The sequence below is a fragment of the Bidens hawaiensis genome, unplaced genomic scaffold, assembly GCF_021521415.1.
Source record: "Bidens hawaiensis isolate Kalapana, Puna unplaced genomic scaffold, B.hawaiensis_p1.1 tig00002338_1, whole genome shotgun sequence".
Taxonomy (NCBI): Eukaryota; Viridiplantae; Streptophyta; class Magnoliopsida; order Asterales; family Asteraceae; genus Bidens; species Bidens hawaiensis.
Genome location: NW_027491126.1, coordinates 2,580,370 through 2,593,093, shown reverse-complemented (window position 1 = coordinate 2,593,093; position 12,724 = coordinate 2,580,370). Strand labels below are relative to the sequence as shown.

The 12,724-nt window shown below is 33.4% G+C and overlaps 1 protein-coding gene and 1 pseudogene across 2 annotated transcripts; one reads left to right on the top strand and one right to left on the bottom strand.

Moving 5' to 3' along the window:
* Window positions 1–869: 869 nt before the first annotated feature.
* Window positions 870–2,830, top strand: LOC143618573 (UDP-glycosyltransferase 92A1-like; annotated as a pseudogene). The gene is made up of 2 exons (XR_013151043.1): window positions 870–1,276; window positions 1,596–2,830. The product of XR_013151043.1 is annotated as a UDP-glycosyltransferase 92A1-like (transcript).
* Window positions 2,831–3,049: 219 nt separating this feature from the next.
* On the bottom strand, window positions 3,050–10,728 carry LOC143618566 (FBD-associated F-box protein At5g60610-like). The gene is made up of 2 exons (XM_077090730.1): window positions 9,760–10,728; window positions 3,050–3,376 (listed from the first exon to the last, which is right to left on the bottom strand). The coding sequence occupies exons 1-2, from the start codon at window positions 10,711–10,713 to the stop codon at window positions 3,170–3,172; spliced, it is 1,161 nt and encodes a 386-aa protein (XP_076946845.1). The 5' UTR covers window positions 10,714–10,728; the 3' UTR covers window positions 3,050–3,169.
* Between the last annotated feature and the right edge of the window lie 1,996 nt (window positions 10,729–12,724).

The window sequence follows — 12,724 nt, the reverse complement described above, 5'->3', positions numbered from 1 at the left end:
ACAAATATTATTTAATCGAAAAGAAAAAAGAAAATGTAGTGTAATTTTGAATTTAGAGATGATGGAGGGGATGAGAATGCTCTTAGACATTAGTTCTTAAAGCATTCACATTTCATTCATCATTTTATCCTATAATTTAACTAAAATTCATATTTTTTAAAATTTAATATTCATTTTAAAAAATCTCTCACAACCCATCCACCATTTTATCTTATCTTACTCACAAATAATTATTTTATTATATTCTCGTTTTATACACTCACAATAATTTAATGAATGTTGAATAGTAATTTTTTATATTTAAAAAGTTGGTATAACAACTTTTTATAATGTAGGGTTGAGGTAAACAAGTGGTGGATTGAATGAAATTAGTTTTTAATAAATTTTTTAAAAATTTAAAGTTGAGGAAAAATATAATGGATGGGATGAGAATGCTCTTGGCTTCAATCTTAAACAATAAGTAAATTGGATGTAGTTTAGAAATACGTATAAGTAGTTCTGACATTCTAACATTTTCAGTTAAAAAAATTCAATTGGCTATTCGTAGCCTAGTACACTTCAATGGATTATAACGAAAAAGTTTTAATAACGGCGCAGCTTGTTGCCCGTTTGCCTGCCACTTTATTGTAATCGTTTTATAGTAAATTATATAGTTTGAACTAAATTAATTGTTAGTGATTGTTGTGTCATCTTCATACGAGAGTCGTTTAATATTGTGCTTGTGCACATATAGAAACAAACAGCTATACATCAATAATGTGTTTGTTGTGAGTGTATGGTGCATCTTACTCCACGGTTACCAAAACCTGTTACTACTACTTTCAAAATATTCCACCACATCCTCCATAAACTCCACTTCAAAGTTCAAACACTGTAACCAACCAACCAAAAAAAAAAACCTTAGTCCACCAATCACTATGGGACAACAATCTCCAATAACTAAACACATAATCATGCTCCCATTCACGGGTCAAGGTCACCTCATACCCTTCCTAGAATTAGCCTACAAGATCCTTAAACACAATCCCAACTACACTATAACCATAGCTAACAGCCCCTTAAACATAACTACCTTACTTCAACTGTTAACAACCACCCTCAAATCCACCTTCAACCACTCTACTTCAATAGCTCTGACCATGGCCTGCCTCCCAACTCCGAAAACACCAATAACTTACCCATTACACAAATTATTAAATTGTTTCATGCCTCGGCCGCCCTCGAAACCCCGTTTCATCGGTTCCTAGACGACGTCGTTTTCAAAGGAAACTCGTCGGTACGTTTTTATTTTGTACTTTTTGCATAGTAATGTTATAACTACAAGATCAGCGAATGTAGTTTTTAAAAAATTGATTTTTTGCAATTCAATATGGGGTAGCAGTGCATCTTGTTGCCCGTTTATCTTCTGTTTCGATGTAATCAGTAATCGCTATCTTGCTTATTTATTAATAAAATAAATGTGAAATGGGGACAAAAAAAAATTTATTATATTGAACTATATTATTATTATTATTATTATTACTTTTTATCACCCATGAGATTTGAATTTTTTTTATTATTAACTAACGATATTTATAACTCCATGATACCATTAGTTCAAAGACATATTTATAATATCTGATGTGTTTATGGGGTGGGCTAATGAGGTGGCGAAATGTTACGGGATTCAGAATTACACATTTAGCACTGGCGGCGCGTATGGTACTGCCGCGTATTGTTCCATTTGGATGAATCTTCCTCATAGGGATTTAGTTAATGGTGGGACCCACGATGAGTTTTCGGTGCCGTCATTTCCGGAATCTTGTCGGTTTTCGATCACGCAACTTCATCAGTTTCTTCGAGCTGCTGACGGTACTGACGAGTGGTCGAGATTCTTTCAAGTGCAAATATCGTTGTCTCTTGGTTCTAACGGTTGGTTGTGTAACACGGTTGAGGAGATAGAGCCGTTAGGGTTGGAGGTTATGCGAAATTATGTGAAACTTCCCGTGTGGTGTATTGGGCCACTTATCCCATCTATGTATTGGGCCACTTATCCCATCTAAAATGTTGAAGAAGAATTCGGGTTTGGATTCGGATACGGGGTCGCGTATTATTGGTCAAAGATCTGGAAAACAACCCGGTATCCAACCGGAAGAATGCATTGAATGGCTAGACTCGCAGTCTACGGGCTCGGTGCTTTATATTTCATTCGGGTCTCAGAACACAATAAGTGAAAGTCAAATGATGGAATTGGCGAAAGGGTTGGAAGAGAGCAAAAAGCCTTTTATTTGGGTGATTAGGCCACCAGTTGGGTTCGACATGAAAGGTGATTTTCGACCTGAATGGTTACCTACTGGTTTCAAGGATAGAACTCGAAAACAAGGATTGGTGATTCATAACTGGGCACCTCAGCTAGATATACTATGTCATCGGTCAACTGGTGCTTTCTTGAGTCATTGTGGATGGAACTCAGTGATGGAGAGTTTGAGCCAAGGCGTTCCGATTATTGGGTGGCCGATAGCGGCAGAGCAAGGGTATAATGCGAAGATGTTGGTGGAGGAGATGGGTGTTTGTGTGGTGTTAGCGAGGGGAGTGCATAGTAAGATCACGAAAGAGGAGGTGAGTAAGGTGATCAATGCGGTGTTGGATAAAACCGAAGGAGGGATAGGTGAAGATATGAGATAAAAAGCAAGCAAATTCGGAGAATTGATAAGGGCAAGTGTTGAAAATGACAAGGGTTCTTCTTATAGAGCAATGGATGGTTTTTTGAACACGGTTCATTCTTGATTTAATGATTGTTTTATGCTAAATTATGAAATGAAGTAGATTGCAAAAAAAGTAATTTTGAATACATAATGTGTAGTACTCTAATTTATTCTAGATATAAATTTACTATAATTTTATTCTTCACAGGAGTACATGTAAAAGCAATTGCAGCAAATTATAGGAAAAATTAACATTTTTTGAAGCCTAACGTTAAAACTGTAACTTTCTAAAATCTACCAATAAATTTACATTCTATAACATATTTACTAGAAAAATTAAACATATATGATGGAAGTCACATATATGATGGAAGTCAGAAGAAAATATATGATAAAAGAAAGTAATACCAACAAAAACGTCTTTAAACGAGTCTTATACTCCTATAAGTTATCTATCAACATAAAACATTTTAGAGTCCTTCAAATCATGGGTCGGTCGGTCTACAGGCCATACCAACGAACCTAGGAAATGACTTCACATTGGCTTTGGGATAATCCTTGAGCAAATAGGCCGCCACAAAGGAATCGAGTTGGGGTGCAGGCTTGTTGGGTGGTGGAATGAGGTTCAGAACCTTCAGATCTTCGAACGGGCATTGTTCTTCAACAAGCAGACTTTCACATTTTGTGAGAAACTTTGAGCCAAATTACAAGGATAAAAGGAACATAAGAAAATAGTAATGTATTAAATAACTATATTCAACAGGGATAAAATTAAAAACTATAATAATCTGATTAAATCAACCACATAACTTATGGGCTGCTCAAAAAGCTCGTGGATCGAAGCTCGTGCTCGTGGCTCACTCGATAAAAGCTCGAATAAAACTAGCTAAAAAACTTTATTTGAAACAAACTGAGCTGAGTTGACTCATTTTTGTAACCGATCCAATCTCGTCCCAAGCTCGGCTCGGGTCATGGCTCAGCTCGTTGGCTCGATCTTAGGCTCATTTAACATCAAAATCAAGATCGAGCCTAGCTGAGCTGCTTAGATTAATTTCGAGCTCGAGCTCGAACTCACCCTAGCTCGATTCAGGCTCGACTCGTGAACAGCCCACTGCTGCCAACTGTAGGCCACCTAAATATTCACTCACCTTTACACACCATTGTCACACGACGTTTAGGGATGACAATGGGTCGGGTTTAGATTGGGTCTTGGTAATCCCAACCCCATACCTGATGAAAAGCTCGTCCCATGCCCCGCCCAAAACCCAATGGGTATCGGGCATACCCGCGGATTTCGGGTATGTTATAGGGTATATTATATACCGATTATACTTCAAATAAATTGAGCTTATAATATATTGTATACTAGTTTTTATCCCCCGTATTACGGGGGTTGTTTAAATTTTTTCGTTTATAATATTGTGAATACATATTTTTGGATTTTAATTTATTTATTGTAAGAAGTTAATAATATACTTGAACCTATTTTAATTAATTTATGTTGGGTTATGTTCATTTTCTAATGAAATATTGAATGAATTATCTACTTAATCTTTATATTTATTCGTTTATGCTCATTTGTTATAATTTGGAGATTATTTTGTGAAAATTTTCATTTAAGTTAAACTTAAAAGAAAAAATAATCGCTAATGCAACTAAATCTATGTTGAGAAATTAAAATAGGGTTTGATTACACGGTTTGTTCGTTTCTACATTTATGTATTATTCTATATTTATTGTAAGAAAGTTAATAATGGTTTAATGATGAAAGGGTTTCACAAAAACATGAGTTGTTATAACCAGTTTAAAAGCTATCTGGGTTTAATGAGAAACATGACCCGCTTATTTTTTTATACTATTAAATTGTTTCATAATTATAATAATATCCTTATTAAAAAATCGGATATTAACTTTTATATATCCCTATAAAGATTTTCATATCAAATGTTTGATAAGATTAATTTTTAATTTAATGAGATGTTATAACCCGTTTATGGAATAACTGGGTTTGGTAAGACCCATACCCGTGAATTCGGGTCAAATGCATGAGAAGACTCCATTTACAAATAATGCAATCTGATGGCTTGAGAGAATGTAGGGAGCAACCAGAGAGCTTTTACGGGGGTTGTTTTATATTGTTAGTTCTAATATTTATTTATTTTTTGAATTTATATTTTTTTATTGTATGAAAGTTAATAATATACTTATGGTTTGATGATATATTGTTTCACAAATAAATGAGATGTTATAACCCGGTTAAAAAGCTATATGGTTTTGATGAGATCCAAGACCCGTTAATTTTTTTACTATAAAATTTGTTTTTTAATTATAAATAATATGTATGAAAGTTAATAATATACATATGATTTGATGACATAAAGTAATGTATATATGTGTGAACCCTCGGGTGGGCAAAAGTAAAATTTATGCCCTGCTTGCGGTGCGCGCATATAATGTATATATGTGTGAACCCTCGGGTGGGCAAAAGAAATTGCACTAATTTTGACGTTATTTTACTAATCTCGTGAAAATAACGTTAAAAGTGGCGGAAGGTTAATCAGGCATCATGTGGTGGCGTTGATAGCCGAAAAACAAGGGCACATGCACCAATCAGCCGGTGTCCCGATGATTGAGTGCTATGTGCCTTATGTCCAAGGCTTGATGCAAAACTACTATCGAGCCGGGGGTCTCACCGGAAGCAGCCTCTCTATCCCTATGGGATAGAGGTAAGGTTGTCTACATCTTACCCTCCTCAGACCCTACCATAGCATTGCTATTGGTGGGATATACTGAGTACGATGATGATGATGATGATGATATGATTTGATGAGACCCAACACCCATTTATTTTTTTACTATCAAACTGATTTTTTAATTTAAATAAATAAGATATTAATTTTTATTATATCCTATTTTGTAAGATTTTTACATCAATAATTGGGTGAGAATAAATTTTAATTTAATGAGATGTTATAACCAGTTTAAGAAATATCTGGGTTTGGTAAGACCCATACCCATAAATTCGGGTCAAATGCATGAGAAGCCTCCATTTAAAAATCAAGCAAATCTGGTGACTCCAAAAAAGGGGGGAGCGACCACATCGCGACATGTAGGATTTTTATGTCTTCGTTTATATATATTATAGATAGATACCTAAAATAAACCAGGTATATTATATTTTGTATGTACTTGAAATAAATCGGGTTGGTAGGAACATAATCGGGTATATTATATACCTTATATACTTAAAATAAAATAAATAAATAAATAAATAAAGAAATATAAAATCAAGTCGGGTATATGTTATCAGGTAAGTGGGAATACCATCAGATCCCATACCCGTGACAAATTGTAAAGGTAATCCCATACCCGATCACCAACCCCAAGTTTCGGGTAGTCCTATTGTTCAGTTTTAAATTGTGAAACTGCTTAAAATGGTCATTGTTTTGGTTGTGGTCAGTTTATGAATTTTCAAAACCATCTGGAACAGTTCTTTTACGGTTTATACTCGTAACCGGCCAGAGAAAACCGAACCGGACTCCAGGATTTCGAGCTCACATATTTTAAATTCAACTGTTACATGATTGGGCTTTGCTTAACAAAACAATAGAAATAGTCTGTATTTTTAAGTTTTTTAATTGTCAGAACTGTATCACTTCTTTACTTGATCTTATTTTATGCATTTTTTAAAATTATAACGACCCAATCAGTCCAAACTCCAAACCGTGAAACAAAACGGTTTGGTTTGGTTTGGTTTGAATTTTCAACGGTTTGGTTTTTGTTTACAATGAAAAAACCGTTGCTAACGCTTTGGCTCCAAAAACCCGGATTGTTAACAGCCCTACCCAAATGTTTTACTTTTACCGACTAAAACATACCGGATAAAAACAACTCAGGTCGGGTAGTTAATCTGTTAATGTGCAACAACTTATAAAATTTGAGAAAACATAAACTATGACATTGAACAAGTACCTCAACATAGTTTACTTTTACCGACTAAAACATACCGGATAAAAACAACTCAGGTCGTGTAGTTAATCTGTTAATGTGCAACAACTTATAAAATTTGAGAAAACATAAACTATGACATTGAACAAGTACCTCAACATAGTTTACTTTTACCGACTAAAACAACTCAGGTCGTGTAGTTAATCTGTTAATGTGCAACAACTTATAAAATTTGAGAAAACATAAACTATGACATTGAACAAGTACCTCAACATAGTTTACTTTTACCGACTAAAACATACCGGATAAAAACAACTCAAGTCGTGTAGTTAATCTGTTAATGTGCAACAACTTATAAAATTTGAGAAAACATAAACTATGACATTGAACAAGTACCTCAACATAGTTTACTTTTACCGACTAAAACAACTCAGGTCGTGTAGTTAATCTGTTAATGTGCAACAACTTATAAAATTTGAGAAAACATAAACTATGACATTGAACAAGTACCTCAACATAGTTTACTTTTACCGACTAAAACATACCGGATAAAAACAACTCAGGTCGTGTAGTTAATCTGTTAATGTGCAACAACTTATAAAATTTGAGAAAACATAAACTATGACATTAAACAAGTACCTCAACATAGTTTACTTTTACCGACTAAAACAACTCAGGTCGTGTAGTTAATCTGTTAATGTGCAACAACTTATAAAATTTGAGAAAACATAAACTATGACATTGAACAAGTACCTCAACATAGTTTACTTTTACCGACTAAAACATACCGGATAAAAACAACTCAGGTCGTGTAGTTAATCTGTTAATGTGCAACAACTTATAAAATTTGAGAAAACATAAACTATGACATTGAACAAGTACCTCAACATAGTTTACTTTTACCGACTAAAACATACCGGATAAAAACAACTCAGGTCGTGTAGTTAATCTGTTAATGTGCTACAACTTATAAAATTTGAGAAAACATAAACTATGACATTGAACAAGTACCTCAACATAGTTTACTTTTACCGACTAAAACATACCGACTAAAACAACTCAGGTCGTGTAGTTAATCTGTTAATGTGCAACAACTTATAAAATTTGAGAAAACATAAACTATGACATTGAACAAGTACCTCAACATAGTTTACTTTTACCGACTAAAACATACCGGATAAAAACAACTCAGGTCGTGTAGTTAATCTGTTAATGTGCAACAACTTATAAAATTTGAGAAAACATAAACTATGACATTGAACAAGTATCTCAACATAGTTTACTTTTACCGACTAAAACATACCGGATAAAAACAACTCAGGTCGTGTAGTTAATCTGTTAATGTGCAACAACTTATAAAATTTGAGAAAACATAAACTATGACATTGAACAAGTACCTCAACATAGTTTACTTTTACCGACTAAAACAACTCAGGTCGTGTAGTTAATCTGTTAATGTGCAACAACTTATAAAATTTGAGAAAACATAAACTATGACATTGAACAAGTACCTCAACATAGTTTACTTTTACCGACTAAAACATACCGGATAAAAACAACTCAGGTCGTGTAGTTAATCTGTTAATGTGCAACAACTTATAAAATTTGAGAAAACATAAACTATAACATTGAACAAGTACCTCAACATAGTTTACTTTTACCGACTAAAACAACTCAGGTCGTGTAGTTAATCTGTTAATGTGCAACAACTTATAAAATTTGAGAAAACATAAACTATGACATTGAACAAGTACCTCAACATAGTTTACTTTTACCGACTAAAACATACCGGATAAAAACAACTCAGGTCGTGTAGTTAATCTGTTAATGTGCAACAACTTATAAAATTTGAGAAAACATAAACTATGACATTGAACAAGTACCTCAACATAGTTTACTTTTACCGACTAAAACAACTCAGGTCGTGTAGTTAATCTGTTAATGTGCAACAACTTATAAAATTTGAGAAAACATAAACTATGACATTGAACAAGTACCTCAACATAGTTTACTTTTACCGACTAAAACATACCGGATAAAAACAACTCAGGTCGTGTAGTTAATCTGTTAATGTGCAACAACTTATAAAATTTGAGAAAACATAAACTATGACATTGAACAAGTACCTCAACATAGTTTACTTTTACCGACTAAAACAACTCAGGTCGTGTAGTTAATCTGTTAATGTGCAACAACTTATAAAATTTGAGAAAACATAAACTATGACATTGAACAAGTACCTCAACATAGTTTACTTTTACCGACTAAAACATACCGGATAAAAACAACTCAGGTCGTGTAGTTAATCTGTTAATGTGCAACAACTTATAAAATTTGAGAAAACATAAACTATGACATTGAACAAGTACCTCAACATAGTTTACTTTTACCGACTAAAACAACTCAGGTCGTGTAGTTAATCTGTTAATGTGCAACAACTTATAAAATTTGAGAAAACATAAACTATGACATTGAACAAGTACCTCAACATAGTTTACTTTTACCGACTAAAACATACCGGATAAAAACAACTCAGGTCGTGTAGTTAATCTGTTAATGTGCAACAACTTATAAAATTTGAGAAAACATAAACTATGACATTGAACAAGTACCTCAACATAGTTTACTTTTACCGACTAAAACATACCGGATAAAAACAACTCAGGTCGTGTAGTTAATCTGTTAATGTGCAACAACTTATAAAATTTGAGAAAACATAAACTATGACATTGAACAAGTACCTCAACATAGTTTACTTTTACCGACTAAAACATACCGACTAAAACAACTCAGGTCGTGTAGTTAATCTGTTAATGTGCAACAACTTATAAAATTTGAGAAAACATAAACTATGACATTGAACAAGTACCTCAACATAGTTTACTTTTACCGACTAAAACATACCGGATAAAAACAACTCAGGTCGTGTAGTTAATCTGTTAATGTGCAACAACTTATAAAATTTGAGAAAACATAAACTATGACATTGAACAAGTACCTCAACATAGTTTACTTTTACCGACTAAAACATACCGGATAAAAACAACTCAGGTCGTGTAGTTAATCTGTTAATGTGCAACAACTTATAAAATTTGAGAAAACATAAACTATGACATTGAACAAGTACCTCAACAGTTGACGGGGATAAATGAACACACTGAGCGTGTTTCAGACTCGCAAAAATACCCATCAAATGAAGCTTCTGCAGTTGAAAGTCAATACTCGAATATAAAGTATCGATATGCACCGTGTGCAGAACACGCAGATCATCAAACGGCTCGAACACCATCGGAGTTAACCCCTCAAGTTCAAGCACCTCAAGGTTCGGAGTCAAAAGCACAAGTCTCTTATACGCAACCGGCGTATGAAAACACGACGAAATCGTCAACCTCGACAGCCCCGGGGCCACCATTTCAAGACCATCCAAACCACTCCCCATCTTACAATTCACCAAAACCAATTCCCCCAAATTCGGAAAACACGAAAAAGGCTCGGCCTCAACGATTTTAACCCGATCAAGGCGTAAACTAACCAACCCGTCAAACCTCGGAAAATACCCGAATTCCATCATCCCTTTCAACGACAAACTCGTAACTAAATCACTCGAATTAACATTAACACTAACACCCGAAACCGGATAATATTTACCAACATTCTCCGAACAATCAATCCTCAATTCACCCACACCGAGCGAAACCGCATCGCGGAACACCCTACCCATTGTCTTGTAATCTTTCACAGCAATATTCAACCGATCAATCTTAATTGATCGGTCACGCAGAGTCAAAACCTTACGAATGAAAAAATCATCCGCACCGAAAGCATCAATATTATTATTATTGTTATGTGATTGCTCACCATGTTCATATTCACAATTGATGTTAATAACAGGCAGCAATCTCCATATATTAACCCATCGTTTAGACAACACAGAAGACTGAACTGCTAATTTGGTATCAACATATGACAGTATGCTGATTAACAGATCATCAGACAATGGAGTGAGCCTGTCTTCTTGCTGATGACCGCCATAGCCGTAGCTGTAGCCATAACCATAGCTTTCCTTCACAATTCGCTTCATATAATAATAATAATAATAATACTTGGGTTGAAGAATTGTGATATATACAGACCGCTGGCAATATATATCGGTGTGTAATGTTGTGAGATTTTAATTGTTATATATTTTTATTTTAGAAAAATAGTGAATAAGGGTGGTTATTAGTTAGTAGTGATTTACAAGCCATTAAAGCATTAATTGTAGTTTACAAGTTGGTTAAGCGTTAATGTACAAGTCATTTAAGCGTTAGTTTTTTAAGCAACTTTCTTTCTTAATATTTTTTCACTTAAAGTCCTAAAAATTTGAATTTTTTTAAAGGTACGGATATATTGTTGCGACAAACTTATTTTTATTTACGTTTTGATGTTAGCATCGTTCAAAACGAAGTTGAATGCAATCATGTATAAGTCATTGAGGCATTGCGAACAAGTTATTAAATTTCTTGTAGTTTTTTTTTAAAATAAGTTTTACAATACACAAATAGTTTTGAAGCTATTTTAAATTATATAATTAGTTTTCATCATAGTTTAATCTACGTTTCGATATAAACTTTATTCAAAATCGACACGCCATTACATGTTTATTTATAAACATTTAGATGTGAATTTTTTTTTTCACGAGATTAGAGTTTATGTAAAAGTTGTCAAAATCGACCACTTGGTATCTACGTCTTGAACCCACTGCGGAGCACGAGAATTAGCCCCTAGGTTTTTTTACAATTTCAAATTGGATTCGATCTGATTCCAACCGGACGCTCACTAACATTTGTTTACAAATATTTTATAAGTCTTTTTAATTTTCATTTCATTTAGCATATAATTAGTTTTTCTTAAAAAATATGTAATTATATGACGTTCAAACAAATATAAAAACAAAAGTTTGTTTTATGTTCAAAATAACTGTTTGAAGCATGTTATTTTTGTCCTTACATGTAGGGATGGAAAATGGTACCGGGCATCATCGGTACTTGTTTCGGTATTGATTCGTATCAACTATTGATTTTTCAGGATATGTACGGTTCGATTCGGTATTAGTATTTACTGAACTTTTTCCCACAATACCAGTATAGAACCAAATATTTTTGTACTGATATCATGTTTTTAAGAATTAGGATTAGAACATCCAGGATCAGTATTGGTATTGGTCGATATCGGTATGATACCGAACTTATTCCTGGTAAGTATTAACGAATTATTCATGATAGTTTAGCTATCACTTATAAAGTATGGAAACAGTAAATTAGTTACTAACTATTAACGAAGTATTCATGATACTTTAGCTATCACATATTAATTATGGAAAGAATAAATTAGTTTTTCCATTACGTGGTCAAAGTTTGTTTTGATCATGGAGAAAGAGTATCTCTATGTTTTTTACAAGATTTTTCAAATATTCTTTTCTTTTTATTTTAGTCTCTTTCTTTTACATATCACACAACCTATTAACTTTGTTTTGTTAATATCTTCACTTATTATGTTAAATAAAAAGGTTTTAAGTTTGTTTTATAAAACATACCAAATATAATTATATTTTCTCTCTTCTTTATTCATAATACTCTAAACTACTACCTGCGTTATAAAAACATTTATCATAAACTACAAGGGACTAGATGTGAATACTCAGATAAGGGGTATTTAGCTTAACCCTAAACAATTTCATAACCAAGTATGAGTTAGTAACTTAGTATGAGTTACTTCTTACCATTATTAAGGGGTAGAGGAGTGCTTCACTAAACTACTCTTATAACTATCAATCTCATAATGTCATCATTATTCACCACTCTAAATGCACTTAAACCATGGGTAATGCCCCTTTCAACTCCCCCAAAACTCTCTCTCTCTCTCTCTCTCTCTCTCTCTCTCTCTCTCTCTCTCTCTCTTAGAGTCTTAAACCATGTATAGTCAGAAAGCCCCACAACTAGGCGTTAGGCGTCACGTGACGCCAGTAAGAGTTATGGTTTTTTTATAAAAATATGGTATAGTCATAAAACATCCATAAAGTCATAACTTTGTTATTTGTTTTTTTTTAATTT